This window comes from Poecilia mexicana, unplaced genomic scaffold (genome assembly GCF_051168715.1).
Source record: "Poecilia mexicana isolate PSO_F unplaced genomic scaffold, ASM5116871v1 scaffold_21, whole genome shotgun sequence".
NCBI classification, from domain to species: Eukaryota; Metazoa; Chordata; class Actinopteri; order Cyprinodontiformes; family Poeciliidae; genus Poecilia; species Poecilia mexicana.
The window spans coordinates 19,684,135-19,700,310 of NW_028263390.1; the positions used below are offsets into that span (position 1 = coordinate 19,684,135).

At 37.6% G+C, this 16,176-nt stretch overlaps 1 protein-coding gene across 1 annotated transcript; it reads left to right on the top strand.

Moving 5' to 3' along the window:
- The first annotated feature begins 462 nt into the window (after positions 1-462).
- On the top strand, positions 463-14,851 carry lats1 (large tumor suppressor kinase 1). The gene is made up of 8 exons (XM_088002170.1): positions 463-673; positions 1,210-1,690; positions 2,100-2,199; positions 3,348-4,663; positions 7,591-8,173; positions 10,116-10,298; positions 11,566-11,672; positions 11,748-14,851. The coding sequence occupies exons 2-8, from the start codon at positions 1,322-1,324 to the stop codon at positions 12,216-12,218; spliced, it is 3,129 nt and encodes a 1,042-aa protein (XP_087858296.1). The 5' UTR covers positions 463-673; positions 1,210-1,321; the 3' UTR covers positions 12,219-14,851.
- The last annotated feature ends 1,325 nt before the right edge of the window (positions 14,852-16,176 follow it).

Genomic DNA, 16,176 nt, shown 5'->3' on the forward strand with positions numbered 1-16,176 from the left:
ATATGTGTTTTCATGTGGTCGGTGGGTGACAAACTCCATTCCTCAAGGGCCGCTGTCCTGCAGGTTTTAGGTGTGCCACAGGTACAAAACACTGGAACGAAATGGCTTAATTACCTCCTTCTTGTGTAGATAAGTTCTCCAGGGCCTTGCTAATGACCTAATTATTCTATTCAGAGGCACATCTAAAGTTGCAGGGCATCAAATCAATTTTAATTTCATTTTAGGTATGCATATTTTAGTTGATCTATTTACATTTTCATATTCTAACTAAGATTTTTTTCTAGATTTGATATTTGGATCAATTCATTCTTTGATATTTTTTATATTGTGCATTTGCCTTTTCTTGTTAATCAAATATTAATCATTTTTATTTAAGTAAAATGAATCTTCCTTATCTTGCTTTAGGTTTTATCGAGTAAACAACAATAATGTTAGCGGAACTTTATTTTGAAAACCGGAAGCACTCTGTGGGGTTTGTGTTTAGCCTTGAAGCTTGTACTTGTCATTCAGATATCACAGGAATTTTAACACGACTAGGAACCAGCCAGCGGGGCACAACAAGGACGCTTAGGGTTAGAACCACGTCCCTCACACAGAGGAACCACCGGAACCACTGTTGGTTGCTGAAATAGGAACAGGTGCTGAGAAAAGCGGCAGCTACAGACAGACAGCGGTAAGTTGCTTGACGGGAGCTAACTGTTAAAAGTTCCGAGCTAGCAGGCTAACCTGTTGAATAGAGGCTAATGGACGCCTTTTCCACTCACAGGCCGTGCTGTTAGATTTCACACCGAGTTCAACTCATAATTTTAGTCACCGAAAGGTGGTTAGTATATTATTTGAACTATTTAGATATTTGTGACAACCATTATTGGCATAAATGTTTTCCGACGACTGAGAGTTAACGTTAAAGTCGCGCAAAGTTAGCGTGCGATGCTAACAAAGCTAATCAATTAGAAGGGATCTTGGATCTTTAAAGTAAACTATTTATCTGAAAGGAGTTTTGTTAAATTTAAGAAAATTAATATACCTTAAATTGTGGTTTATAGATCCCAACTCAAAACATATTTGTTTTTACAGCGTAATATTTGTGTTCTGGTAAATGTTTATCTGTGTTGATTGCTCCTCTCTGTCTCATTTTGCCCAACCTGTTTGGTAGCATTACGTGCATGCTTGCTTATCTTACATGCATTTAATATTGGATGTTTTCAGCAGCAGCATGCAGATGTGAAAACAAGACATCAGATACCCTGATCTTCATCTCTGCGGTGGACAGGTGGACGTCTTCTTCATCCATTTTCGTCGTTCATATAAATGCTTGTACATGAGGAGAGGGGAGAAACCCGAAGGACACAAACAGATGCGACCCAAAACGTTCCCTGCCAGCAACTACAGTGGTAACAGCCAGCAGATGCTGCAGGATATACGGAACAGCCTGCGAAACCTGACCAAGCCCTCAGACCCTCCTAAAGTAGACCCTGCTGGACAAGCAAAAATGCTCCCTGAAGAGCAAAGGCACCAGGGGCGCACCAGCACCCCAAAACATTCACAACACCACAAAGCACTACAGAAGATCCGCAAGTCTTTGGTGCCTTTTGAAGTGACTGATTCACTGAGTAATGATTCTACCACTTCTGGCCCTGATCTCAACAAGCAGATGTTGCTGGAACAACCAACTGCTGGATTTGAGGAGGTAAGATATCCCTCACAAATGTATAATCTTATAAAGATTTGTGAGCGTTTCATTCTGTTCATACCTTTGTAATTGACTAGAAAGACTTGGTACACTTTGTGTAGAGGAATTATTTTGAAAATGTCAGGTATGCAATGTGAAGTGACAAGTTTGTACAGTTACCAGTACAAAAGAAGTTTTACATCTGACAATCACCTTTTGGTTTGCACGATATCCAAGTATGTAGAGACTCAAAGTGCATCGCAGATGTAGTAAAGCAAGTAAATTTTGTTTAAACCTTATAATAATGGTTAAACAAGCCAAGTCAATATCACGCTTTTGAATGTAAAAGTAAAAACAACAACAGACTCTGAGCATGATCGCTTGTTTGAATTGATTTTCTAAACTAAGTTTATTTTGGCCTTCCTAGGGCAACAGCAGCCGTCGCGTTACTTCAGACTACAAGGGGAAGGTGAATTACCAGGACTCGATGAGTCCTAACACCAACTCTACAGGCCTGAAAGCTCCAGGTATTACATCAGATCCACTGGGAACAGTGCAGGTTTTCATTTCTTTTATTTTTTACCCATAGTGCCTTTTGATCCGGTGTCCATATTTGTTTGCAGGATTTAGGACAGCTGCTTAAAAAAGACAATACAACCGGTCAAAGAGTATGACTAACACCACGGTCTGTAGCGCTATGCTTTCACTGACGAGTTAAAAGAAAAAAACAGATGCATTTATTTTGGTATCAATTGGTGTTTTCCATGTTTTTAAAAGTTACGCATTTCAAAAAAATCAAACTTTTAAAATGTATAAACGGGACTATAACATACAAATATAAAACCTGGATGAAAGCGCAACAAATTGCAACGACATTTTAGGGAGCAATGCCTCCAACTTTTGTGAAGAAGTCTGAACTGGTGCAGAAGCGATTAATCGGATTAATCATGATGAATTTATGATTAATCATTAACTGTAGTAAACGGATTCAAAAAAGGCCAATTGCTGAAAAAATAGTCAGAGCAATAATTAAGCCCAAATTCTATAATAAGAATATACATTTTATATTTAAGATAAAAAAAAATAACTTTCTGTAAATATATTCTACCTAGAACTCCTCCAGTGGGATTTTTAGCTTCACTTGGATCAAATTCAGTTAAAAAAAATCTTCTATTAAGCAAATTTTGGGATCCAATAATTAAATCAAAGCATAGTAATCAGATAATCCCTGCACTGCATTCATGTTAAATCACGCAGGAAGGACTGAGCTTTTCGCATGTTGATGATAAAAGTATTTTTTTAGCTGCAGATGCATCCTCTGCTACAAAGAATTACAGTAAAGAAATGCTGATAATTTAGGCTACAAAATGTTGGTTTTCTTATTTCAAAAATTTAATTGTTTCCTTCAACGTATTTGTAATCTTAAACTGAAAAAAGCTTGAGTAGATTAATGAAAAATCTGTAGAATGTGCCAAATATCTAATTAATCGATTAGTTATCAGAACAATCAATTAATTATCATCATAATAATAATTGTCAGAATGATTGATAGTTTCAGCCCTACAGATGATGTTATCCAGGAAGAGTGGATGAAATTCTTCCAGGTTTATGCCACCTGAAGGCTACAGAAAGTGGATCATTCTTATCTCAGTAAACGTTTTGTGTTTGTGTGCAGGTCCGTCTCACATGCAGCAGGCTGTGCTGCGGAGACCAAGTTGGAAAGGATCCAAGGAGTCCCTCGTTCCTCGAATGGGTCCCCTGGTGGTGGAAGGCATTTCGTACCGCTCTGACAGCCCTGGACCGCCTCCCGTTTACCCACAAGGCCACTCTGCTAGCAACCAGAGGGTGAACCCTCCGCTGCCCCCTCAGGTGCGAAGTGTCACGCCCCCTCCAAACCGCAACGGCATGCCTCCCACGTCATCCTGGGAAAGCAACCCGTCCACCAAGCGGTACTCTGGGAATCTGGACTACCTCCCTCCGCGGATGTCTCCGGTCCCCCAGGGCGCCCGGCCAGACATGTATCCAAACCCGGCGCCTCAGAATCAGCGCTCTGCACCCCATAAATTCACCTTTCCTCCCACCTGGACTCAAAATGGCTCCGCTCAGCAGGACTACATGCAGGGAGGCAACCGTCAGCCTCCGCCGCCTTACCCCGTAAACAGCCGACAGGGTTCCAACGAGCCCCAGCCTGCTTCGTCTCCTTCGTACCTAAACGGAGGAAACATCCCTCAGTCCATGCTGGTTCCCAACCGGAACAGCCACAACCTCGACATGTACAACCTGGCTCCTCCTCAGACGTGGTTGCAGCCTCCTCTGGCATCCAGTCAGCCGCACTCTGCGTCCGTCACCAACATCAACCAGGACTTGTCGCCGTCGTGGCAGCACAACATCCCGGTTCGCTCCAACTCCTTCAACAATCGACCCACTCATTCGTCCAGCTCCCAGCCGTCGGCGACCACCGTCACCGCCATCACGCAGACGCCCATCCTGCAGCCGGTGAAAAGCATGCGCGTGCCGAAACCCAAGATGCACACAGCCGTCGCTCCAACGCATCCACAGCGGATACAGCAGGTTGCACCGTCGCCTCCTGCGCCTGCATATCCCGACCCGCCACCTGCGGTTTCTCAAGCGCCTATCGTCGGGGAACCCCCCAACTATCAGGGTCCGCCGCCACCGTATCCCAAACACCTCCTCCCTTCGCCCGCCCCTCCACCGTACAGTGCAGGCAGAGACGAGGCCACCGACGAGAGCAGCAGTGATAAGACGTCGGAAAGCGGCGAAAGCTCGACCGGAGCCGAAAAGAAGATCACTACGTCGCCCGTCCCGGTCCGCCGCAACAGAGACGAGGAGCCGAGAGGGGAATCGGGAAGAATCAGCCTGTACTCCCCTCAAGCCTTCAAGTTCTTCATGGAGCAGCATGTAGAGAACATCCTGAAGAACCACCAGATGAGGATCCGCAGGAGGAAGCAGCTGGAAAGCGAGATGCAAAGGGTAAGAAGAAGGAAAAAACACCTCTAAATTAAATATTTTTCTACTTTAAGCTTTTTTTCAAACCTTTTGTTCACTTTTCAGGGTTCGTACTGTTGCTTGAAGTCCTTGAAAATGCATTTATAAAATTATTAGAGTATGGCTGTTAGATAATTGGCACCATTGTTGTTTTATTCTGTATTGTTATTGGAAGTGATTTTCCTGGCCCTTTTTCCAGTTTTAACCTCAGAATTGTGACTTAAAATATGCTGTAGTGTCTTTGCTAAAGGTAGAAATTTTAAATCCATCAGAAAAAGGAAGGATTTACAAGATTGTACTAAGGCTGAAGCGATTAATCGTGATTAATCGATTGTTGAAATGATTGTGCTCTTTTCAGGGTTTGTACAGATGTTTGAAAATCTTAAAAGTTTGAATTTCAATTAGGTGTTTTCAAGGTTTGGAAAGTGTTTTAAACTGCACAGTTTTGTTTTTAACTGCAGTTGAAACCAGATATTTTAAATAAGGCTGAAAAGATTAATTGTGATGAATCGATTATTGAAATAATCGTCAACTAATTTAGTAATCAGTTAATCGTCAACTAATTTAGTAATCAGTTAATCGTCAACTAATTTAGTAATAAATTAATCGTTAACTAGACAGGCTCAAATAAGAGCTATTTGTGGAAATACCATATTCGTAACAGTAATTAAACTAAAACTTTACAAAATGTTCAAACATTTTGCATTTAAGATAAAAATGCCTTTGTCTGTAAATATGTTTAGTCAAAACACCTCAAATGAAATAGTTTTAGCTTCACCTGGTTCAAATTTTCATTGCTTTTTTAGCAATAAAATGTTTTTCTTATTTAGAATAGGAATTATGTTTTGTTTATTTGCATTTTTAATGCATTTCTAATATTGTGTAAAGAAAACTAAAGTGGTAAAATGAAAAATCTGCATCGTGTGCCATTCATTTTATCCAGATTTAATTTTTTTGGCTGTCTGAAGTCAGACTAAACTTTTCTTGTTTTAGGTTTGTTATAATTACAAAAAATATTTCTATTTGCTAAAAGACAACATTTTTAATGGATTTGTTTTGTGGTGTTTTTTTTTTTACTACATTGTGTTTTAGCATTTAATTTGAGCAGGAAGTTACTTTTGTTGGATTATTTAGATGGATTTAATAATTATAATTCCCAGTGATTCAATCACTTATTGATCTGTGAAACTGAAATAAAAGGTTGGCTTATATTTTATATGCTAAAGTGATGAAAATGTGGGATTTTTTAAAATTAGTGTTTTGTTCTCAGACCAGTCAAGTGTGTGAGGCATTTCAAAACATAAAGTCTGCTACATTTTTAGTTCACCTTGTCCCTGCTATGCAGAATGCTGCCACAAGACATTAATAAGTAATATATTTTAGTTAATTTGTGCTGTTTTTAACTCCATGTGGTGCTGGAAAACTTTGAAAACTTACCTTGAAGGATGCTTGAATTTTCCTGAGAAATTGTGCGAACCCTGTCTTTTCTTAGCTGTTCTTTCTCTTCTCTCTCTCTCCCTCCTCGCTGTCATTAACAGCTGATCTAAAAGGTAAACGTATCTTTGCTGTCCTGTATGTAAACACATCACTTATTCAGCAAGGTGTGTAATATCTGTGTTTTTACTGGAAGCATGGCGTCTCTTGTGCATGCATGATATCATACATCTCATCAAATAGGTGCATCAATATTTACATTTTGGGTCACAATGAGTAAAATTCAGGAAAATACAGTTGATTTAAATAATTTCAGCTGTATTTTTAATGTATTTATTGGTTATTTGCACCAGTAAAAAGCACCAATTTGGCTTTTTCTGGTTGATACTGATCAACAATGAGGTTTGACCTTTTTACCCAGCCTTCTTCTTACTGACGTTTTAAGGACTGGAATCATCCAAAATGAGGAAAAAATTTACTGCAGCCAGTTCAACAAAATGTTTTTAGTAAACTCAGAAAAAGTGCATGCTGTTGTTAGGTGATGCATCTATCCAACCACTGAAAAAAATCTGATTTTTGAATGTTTGGTCTGCAGATCAGGGAAACATTAACTAATTGAGTGGTGGGTCTCTAGTTTTAGGGCTAAAAATAAAATGTCCAATTTTGTCACACCAGATCCGATTTCAGATTTTAGTCTATTTTTTTCCCTTTTTTTCCCCTTTTGTGAGTTGGACGACGGAGTATTAGGGCCAGGTTACAATGACTTCTGTTTAATTTATAAGAATATAGTCATAATTGTAGCAGAGTAAACAATTTCAGCAGGAGAACATCTTAAAATTACAAGAAATGTTGGTTTAATCAGACAAAACTAATAATTATAAAGATTTAATGCGAGTTACTCAGTTTCTGTTTTTATTTTTTCTTTGAAACTTGTGCTTCTGAAAACAATTTGTTCCTGACGTGTTAAAAGATGAAGTATTTTCTTATTTGTAAAACCAACAAAAAAAGTATAACTTCACAAGATGCTCAACATTTATAATTTTATTTTTTGTTTCGGATTTGTTATAAAATTACTTCGTTCTCCTAATATTATGACCTTATTCTAGTAATATTGTCGTTTTATTTTAGCATTATTTTGACTTTATTGTAAGACTTTATTATTGTTTTATTGCAACTGTATTATTGTAATATTGTGACATAATTCTCACACTTAAAAAATTGTAGCCTGGCCCTAATATTCGTAAAATAAACAAGATGGCCGCCCTCATTATGCTGACATCACTCCAAAGTATAGAAACCCAAAAATCCAGATTTTTCAAAAACTTGACAAATTGCCCAGCTCTGGCTAATATATATATTAATATATTTGAATATAATATTTAATTTTTTTTATGCTGTTTTGCGTCTAACAAAATAACCCATTCAAAGCATTTTTCAGTTCCAAATCTTCATCAGATTTTAACGAGTTTGTTTCTTAGGTGGGTTTGAGCTCAGAAGCCCAGAAGCAGATGCGAAAGATGCTCTCTCAGAAGGAGTCCAACTACATCCGCCTAAAGCGAGCCAAAATGGACAAGTCCATGTTCAAACGGATCAAGACGCTCGGCATCGGCGCCTTCGGAGAAGTGTCCCTGGCGAGGAAGGAGGACACGGGGGCGCTGTACGCCATGAAGACTCTCCGCAAGAAGGATGTGCTGCTGAGGAACCAGGTGGCTCACGTAAAGGCCGAGCGGGACATCCTGGCTGAAGCCGACAACGAGTGGGTGGTGCGTCTCTACTACTCCTTCCAAGACAAGGACAACTTGTACTTCGTCATGGAGTACATTCCCGGCGGGGACATGATGAGCCTCCTCATCCGGCTGGAAATCTTCAAGGAAGAGCTGGCTCGGTTTTACATCGCGGAGCTCACCTGCGCTTTGGAGAGCGTCCATAAGATGGGCTTCATCCACAGAGACATCAAGCCTGACAACATTCTCATAGACGGAGACGGACACATAAAGCTGACGGACTTTGGGCTCTGCACCGGTTTCCGCTGGACACACGACTCCAAGTATTACCAGAGCGGTGGGTAACATTCCTCTTCACCTGATTTTAAATCCATAAAAACCAATATATTAATCAGCATTTATAAAATTAATAGTTGATGGTTGAGGGATATTTGGCGTTATAGTTTCTGTTACTCTTTAAAAAAGCCTGCACAGTTATTAGAAGTGCAATAACCTGGCTTTTCATGTCCCAGTTTTTCTTCTCAGAACTATAATATAAATTATGCTGCAGTGCCCTTATTAAAGGCAGAAATTTAAAATCCATCAGAAAAAGGAAGGATTTATAAGATCATACCCAGGCTGAAGCGATTAATTGGACGATTAATTGATTAATTGGATTACTCAAATAGTCTTTTTAGGGCTGGTACAGGTGCTTGAAATCCCTGAAAACACCAAATTGAAATTCACGCATTTTCAAGGTTTGGAAGGTGTTTGATATTCAAACTGCACAGTTTTGTAATTAAACTCCAACCTAATACTTGATTAAAAGCCTAAATTACAGTGGAAACCAAATATTTTAATTGGAACAGAAAAGATTAATTGTGACTAATCGATTATTGAAATAATTGACAACTAATTTAGTGTTTTGCGGTTTGTACGGGTTATTGAAATCCTTAAAAATGCTTGAATTTCAATTTGGTGTTTTCAAGGTTCAGAAAGTTCTTGATATTCAAACTGCAACATTTTGTAATAAAGTGCAACGCTTGATTAAAAGCCTGATTTAAAGTTGAAACCAAATATTTGAAATAGGCTTGAAACGATTAATCATAATTCATAGATTATTGAAATAATTTTCAACTAATTTAGTAAATAATCAATCATTAACTGGCGTGTACAGACTCAGAAAAAGGCCATTTACTGAAAAAATATTCAGAGCAGTAGTTAAGTCTAAACTGTACAAAATATATATACATTTTGCACTTATAAATGCAAGATATGTATAAAAAGAAAACCTTTATCTGTAAATGTGTTTTATCCAGAACTACTCCAGTGCTGTAGTTTTAACTTCGCCTGGTTCAAATTCATTATAGGAATTATGCCATTTAAATTTAGACAATAGAATTTTATGTTCTTATTTTCAAAAGGAATTTAATTATTTATTTGCATCATTTAATGTATTTATGATGTATACAAAAGACAAAGAGGTTAAATGCAAAAGTAGAATTTTATCTGATTTATAGTTATTTGCAGGTGTAGATTGTACCAATTTATGCATCAACTCATTAACCATTAATTTTAGTCAGAGTTACATTCAACTCAAAACAAACATACCAAAGTGCATATTTTTGGTCGATGTATTTATTACGTTTTTTTTATTTATGAGCTTTAAAAAAAGATTCAGTTTAATTCATGTATACATCTATAAATAATGCAAAACCTTAAAAAATAAACAATTTTCATTAATGTGTGCTTAAGGAGCAAATTATCTCCATTTTATTTCTGCTTTTAGGTATTAAAATACAAAGAAAATATAAAACCATTGCAGAAAATTAGATGTTTCTTTTTGTGGGAAATTTGTGATAAATGAAAAAACTGTATCCAAGTTTTCAACTTGGTGACGGAAACTAGATCTAAAATAATATAATTTGCATTTATATATTTATGCTGCATTACATATTTGCATTCCTATCTGTACTATTAACAAAAACAAAATGGTAACATAAAGCAAGATTGCATCATTCCAAAAAGTAAAACTATTTTTACAACACATTAAAGTCTCTTTGATATAAAAAACATTATCTGAAAATTTCTTTAGTTTGTTGCTTTAGAAATTAAACGGATATTTACTTATCTTTCTTTAAAATTCTGCAAAATACAGTTAGCTGAATATTATATTGACCTGAACTTCTGATTAATTGTATTAAACAAGTAAACATTTTTCTTGCTTGTTTAGTTAATGATACATGCCAGAAATTCTCTTAACCAATAAAAAGACAGCAGGATGTGTGACCTCTCTGTAGGGGATCATGTGAGGCAGGACAGCATGGACTTCAGTAAGGATTGGGAAGATCCAGCCAACTGTCGCTGCTCCAACCGAATGAAGCCCCTGGAGAGGAGAAAGGCCCGGCAGCACCAGCGCTGCTTGGCCCACTCGCTGGTGGGAACGCCAAACTACATTGCTCCAGAAGTTCTTCTTCGAACAGGTACTGACTAGAATATTACACAGCAATTAGCTTACGATTAATTGTCGATTAATTGTTTATTAGATAAAAATTGGCTCCAGTCGATAAACTTACAATGGCCATTTAGATCTTCTTTTAGTGTTGTAGTTTGACTTCCATCCAGCAGAGGGCGCCGCTGGTAATTCTTAAGCCGGAGCCGTTGATTCAGAAACTATAATGGCGGCGGGACTCCGGAAGGGAAAAGGGAAAGGGTCGAAACGGAATCCGTTGTGTGATACAAAATGTACTTTTTGCGGTTCTGATTTGAAATATAATCACTGGACGATGTCCTTAAGTTTCACCTGTAGCGCTCATTCAGACGAGCTGCGCAACGGAGCTGCTTGTAACGTCTGCTTAGACCTTTTTTTTGTGTTTTTTGGCCGCCATCTAGCCGTTGATAAACAAATATGGCGGCGGGAATCCAGAACGGAAAAGAGAAACAGTTCGCTGTGGGATGCAAAATGCTGCGGCTCTATTTTGAAATATAAATACTAGTCAAGCTCCTTAGGTTTCACCTCATTCAGACGATCTGCGTGACGGATTAGCATCAACTATTTAGTCAAAAATGACTGACGGAGAAGCGGAGGGGATAAAAATTGGAACATGATTGAAAATACATGATGCCAAGAAGCATGGTTGACTTTATGGAGCGAAGTAAAAACGGTACTTACAGAGTGTTTCACACATTTTATTTCTTTACTGTCTTATTTTTCTGTTCATCAACTAAAGAGGTTTCTGTTTTGTTGTATTTTAAAACTATCCAAGTTTAATAATGTGAGAACATCAATATTTCGCCACACTTTGTCACACTAATCATAATGTACAATTAGTTAATTGCAAATTTTCCATAATAGTGGTCAAAACATTGCTAATTCCCACCTGCAGGTGGCGATATTTTACTTTTATCCCGCTGCTGCTTCAGCTTTACTTGTCAAGCTACTGTCAGTGTGGACAGTAATAAAAAGTCCCACATACCGTCAACAAAAGTACAAATATTTTTACATGTTTTAGTTAATCTCTACAAAATCATTCATTCAGTGATTTTGATTGCAAAACGATCACAAAAATAGTCAATATGAAAATAATTTCAATATATTTTAATTTTATGTGCAGACAGCATATCTATTATTGTAACAGTTTGAGTTTTATCACATTCTGCCACAACTGGCCTTGATATGGCCCAAAATGAAAATGAGTGAGACATCCCTGCATTAATCAGTAACTTGCATGTGACTGATATCTGCTGCAGGATACACCCAGCTGTGTGACTGGTGGAGTGTTGGTGTCATCCTGTATGAAATGGTTGTGGGACAGCCTCCGTTCCTGGCCAACACGCCGCTGGAGACACAAATGAAGGTATGCCAGTGCTGCTGCGCAGCATTCTGCAGCTGCAGGGTTTGATGTCTCTAATGTCTGTGTTGTTGACACCAGGTGATAAACTGGAAGAGCACACTGCACATCCCCCCTGAACGCAAGCTCAGCCCGGAGGCGTCGGACCTCATCGTCAAGCTGTGCCGCGGCCCAGAGGACCGCCTGGGCAAGAACGGCGCCGACGAAATCAAAGCTCACCCTTTCTTCAAGAGCGTCAACTTCTCCAGCGACCTCAGGCAGCAGGCGGCGCCGTACATACCCACCATCGCTCACCCGACGGACACGTCCAACTTCGACGAGGTGGAGCCAGAAAAGCTGCGCAAGAGCGACGACGAGAGCAACCACAACGACACGCTGAACGGTTGGTTCCGCAACGGGAAGCACCCCGAACACGCCTTTTACGAGTTCACCTTCCGCCGCTTCTTCGACGACAACGGCCACCCCTACAGCTGCCCCAAGCCCATCGAGTCCGAGGGCAGCGAAGAAGACGAGGCGGAGCTGGACGACGCCGAGCACGACAAACATGGCTGAGACCTGGTGTATATGTAGTCACTGGTCGCATGCTACAGAGACACAGCAAAATTCTTTTCTTTTGCATTCCCTCGCGTTAAATTTGCAAATACACCTTGTTTTTTCTCATAAGGTGTATTTGACAGGCCGTGTTTCCACTACAAATCTGTGCAAAGAAAACACAATTTTGCAATTACAGCCTTTCCATTTAATAAGAAATGGAATTAAAATCACCAAAAAACACGCCGAGACATCATGTGCAATTATCACTGCACACAAAAACAGCTCATTAAGACACAACTAAACCCACCAGATCCCCATGTAAAAATAACTCCTGGTCCAAATAGTTTGGATATATTTTTCTTTCCTCCTTACAGAAACTTTGTCATGTTTGTTTAAGTGCGGCTGGAAAACCCAAGTTTGACCAGTTTTACTCTCTTTTTGTGGTGCATTTATCCAAACGAAGAAGATATAAAACTCTAGATAACTCACAAATGAGATTTTAACATAGAATTCCTACATGGAAAAAAAACGTAGGAGAAAGGCGTTCAGTATTCATGATGCCACATAAACTGACTGCATATATTACAAGGGAATGCAAAAGAAAATATTTTCCCCATGTCCTCCAGGGGGCGCAGTACTATACAGACTCTTAGTAGTAGCTGTGTGTGTGAAAGGGGGGATATGCCAGATAAAGCATTTTAAACCTTGAACATAGGAAGAATATTTTTGTCGGATCGTAGCAGAATATGATCGTAAAACCACATTTAAACGTTAAAACGGAACTGACCTGGAGTCAGTTTATTGAAAACTGCTGACCTTATTCCCTGAGGGTATCACTGAGATCAGATAAACAAAACTAAACTGTTATTTTTATAGTTTTCTCCACAAGAGCGCTAATATCAGTAAATATTAGTTACTGTGTGCAGCTTATTGACCTAAATCCTGATTACTAGGATCACAAAACCTTAGAAAGACTCACCAAGAAAGACTTTCAGATTTATGACTCGGACCAAAATGTGCTTCATAATAGTGTGAGAGAGCAAGACTCTCAGCAGATAACAGGAAGGCTAAACAGAGTATTGCTCCGTTTTATTTTTCTAAGTGTTTAACTTGCAGTTAGGACATTTATCACAATTATTTGTGGTATTTATTCACATAAAGCACTGCAAAACAGCACTATAATTATATTTAATCTTATTTCCTTATTTTTATTGATGCTCTTATGAAACCATGACAGGAAGAAATGGTAAACGTCACAAACCCAACCATACAAGTTCTTAACATTTGTAAGAATCAGTCAGTTTATCGTCATAATGATTTGTTAAAACTATGTTTACAGATTAACGATAGAATAATTTCCCTGACCTCTGGCACAAAGCGATACAGATCTGTTTTATTAAGGGAAAACATAAGTTTTAGTCATTTCTAATAGAAATGGTTAAACAGTTTATTATATATTAAAACAGTAAAATCGCCTCAGTTCCTAGTAAAGCAACAATATTTCCTCCAATAACCCTAAAATCAATATCAGAGAATGAGAAATTTGTGACTTTTGCAAATTATTTTGGAGTTTAAAAGTGATTATTATTTATTTTTCTTATGCCACTGAGGAGTAATTGATGTCATTCCTAAAGATTTAAACTCAGATTTTTAGGTCCTCAGTCTTGTTGCTTAATCCAGATTTTTAATTTGTCACAATTTTGCTAAAGAAAAAAGCATTCTAAGCCTGTTTGTGTGCACATAAATAGTAAATTACTGTTACAGAATCAGATCTGCCTGCATGCAAAACTAACGGCATTAATTAGTAATTCCATTTTTAATGTAAATATTTTGAAGTTTCGACCAGGGTGACAACTTATCACAGCCCCCAGGTAAAGCCTTAATTTATTGACGCTAGTGTAGATGCTGCTCAAGTCTATTTTTTTTTAAGTCTTAATTTATATTGTAGTTTATTGCGAAGGGGATTGTAGAATTCACAGGGAAAATCGCTCTAACTAGTATTCATTGCTGTGCCTTTTTGAGTTACTTTTCACCACATAGTAAGACTGGCATTTTAAAATGAGTAGCTGTAGCTGATTGTACTACAGTAGGTTTGTTTTATTTTTCTAATTTATCTAAAATGTATTTATAAATTAAATTGTACACCATGGATGTAAATATTTTCTCTTCCCTTTAAGCTGATTTTTTCCCCTCCCCTCTTTTTGGGCAGGCCCTCTTCTGTTGATATGTATTTTATTTCTGGCACTAATTTACAGAACACTGTTTTAAAGTTTATTTTAGCTTTCATGCTCACATCTCAACCAAAGCACTAAATAAGGGTTTATTTTTCTTCTTTTTACCAACTTCAGAAAGTAACAGTAATGACTTTTTTATTTTATTATTATACTTGAGCACTTAATTACTGCAATCTTTGGTCTAAAGTTTTACTTTAGTTTAAAAAAACACTAAAGTTACCTTATATTTAGTTTTTCTACCCCGCTGTATTTTTTTCTGTGTAGGAAAGAATATTTGAATGTAGTTCTTAATGATTTAATAATGACCACTGTCATTCTGCACTGGTTTTAATTATGAGAGAATTTTATTTTTGTGTACATTTTTGCTCGGAGAGGTTTGGGAAGAGGGTAATAATAAAAAAAAAGTAAGAATTTTCATGCTTGGCTTTCTCATTGAACTGAGTGAAAGATGTTTGAACTTTTAGATATGATTTGTACTGTTTTCAAACGGCTTTTATCTTAAAACTAAACATCCAAATGCAAAAAATAATTAATAAAAGTAATGACAATTATCTAAAATGCTAATCACTATGCTGTAAAACTATTGGAATTTAAATGGTTCATAAAATTTGGAATAAATCACAGTAAGAAGTCCATGTGTACTCTAGTTTAAAGTAAATGAAAATATTCCCCAAATGTCTGATTCCTTCATAAACAAAACCCTTACGATCAACAAGAAAGTGTCGAGCTTTCTTGTGGCTAGGGTCATTTAAAAGTTTTTTTTTTTTTTTTTTAGATTACGTTAGGGATGTAAACAATCGATTTAATATTGTCAATTGATGGTTAGTTCAAACGCTTTTTAGTGTTGTAGTTTCGCCTCCATCCAGCAGAGGGCGCCGCTGGTCATCCTTAAGCGGAGCCACTGATGCAGAAACACAAATGGCGGAGACTTAACAGAAAAGCAAAGACGAACGGTCGAAACGGAGTCCTGTGCGTGATGTAAAATGCACTTTATGCGGTTCTGATTTGAAATAAAAACACTGGACACGCTCCTAGAGTTTAATAATGTGAGGAAACCACAAAATATTCAGTCAGGATTTAAGTCAGCATATTATGAAAAATGAGCTCTTTATCTTATGGGAAAACGGTGATCCTGATTCAAGAGAAAACTTTTTTTTTGTTGAGAAATTGGCCTCATTTAATCGGGAGTCAATGGATAATCTCAACAGATAACATGGAGTCCTAATTCCGGTACATTTCAAATTCAAATAATTTTAGTAATTTAGTTCAAATCTTAGATTTATGACACAATGGTATATATTAGTGTTCATTTCATTTGTTTTTTTTTTTTTTTACTTTAAAGCAAGTAAAGGGTTTAACAGATAATATTTTGGACCAGTTTAAAAAACCTCATATTTGGGGGACAGGAATGTATGTTCATGTACCTTACACCTGGATCGATGTTCTGCCTGTTGTAGGCCAGCAGATGGCGCCACCGACTAGAAACGTCACTGAGACCTCGGATAACTCTCCTCTCTTCCTCGACCAACTTCATTTCAAAATGAAAGGAAAACTTACCTTCATCCGGAAAGAAGACTTGGTTCTAAACCTCTCAGTTAATCAATGAAGGATTTAATCGCATGATAAATTTTACTATTTTTCAAATTAACTTTTTCTAGTAAGGTTTGCGCCTTATTAAATCAACATCTTAAACTTGTACACTGGTTCTTTTGTGTAGCTACAAAAGGTAAGCTATTACAAAT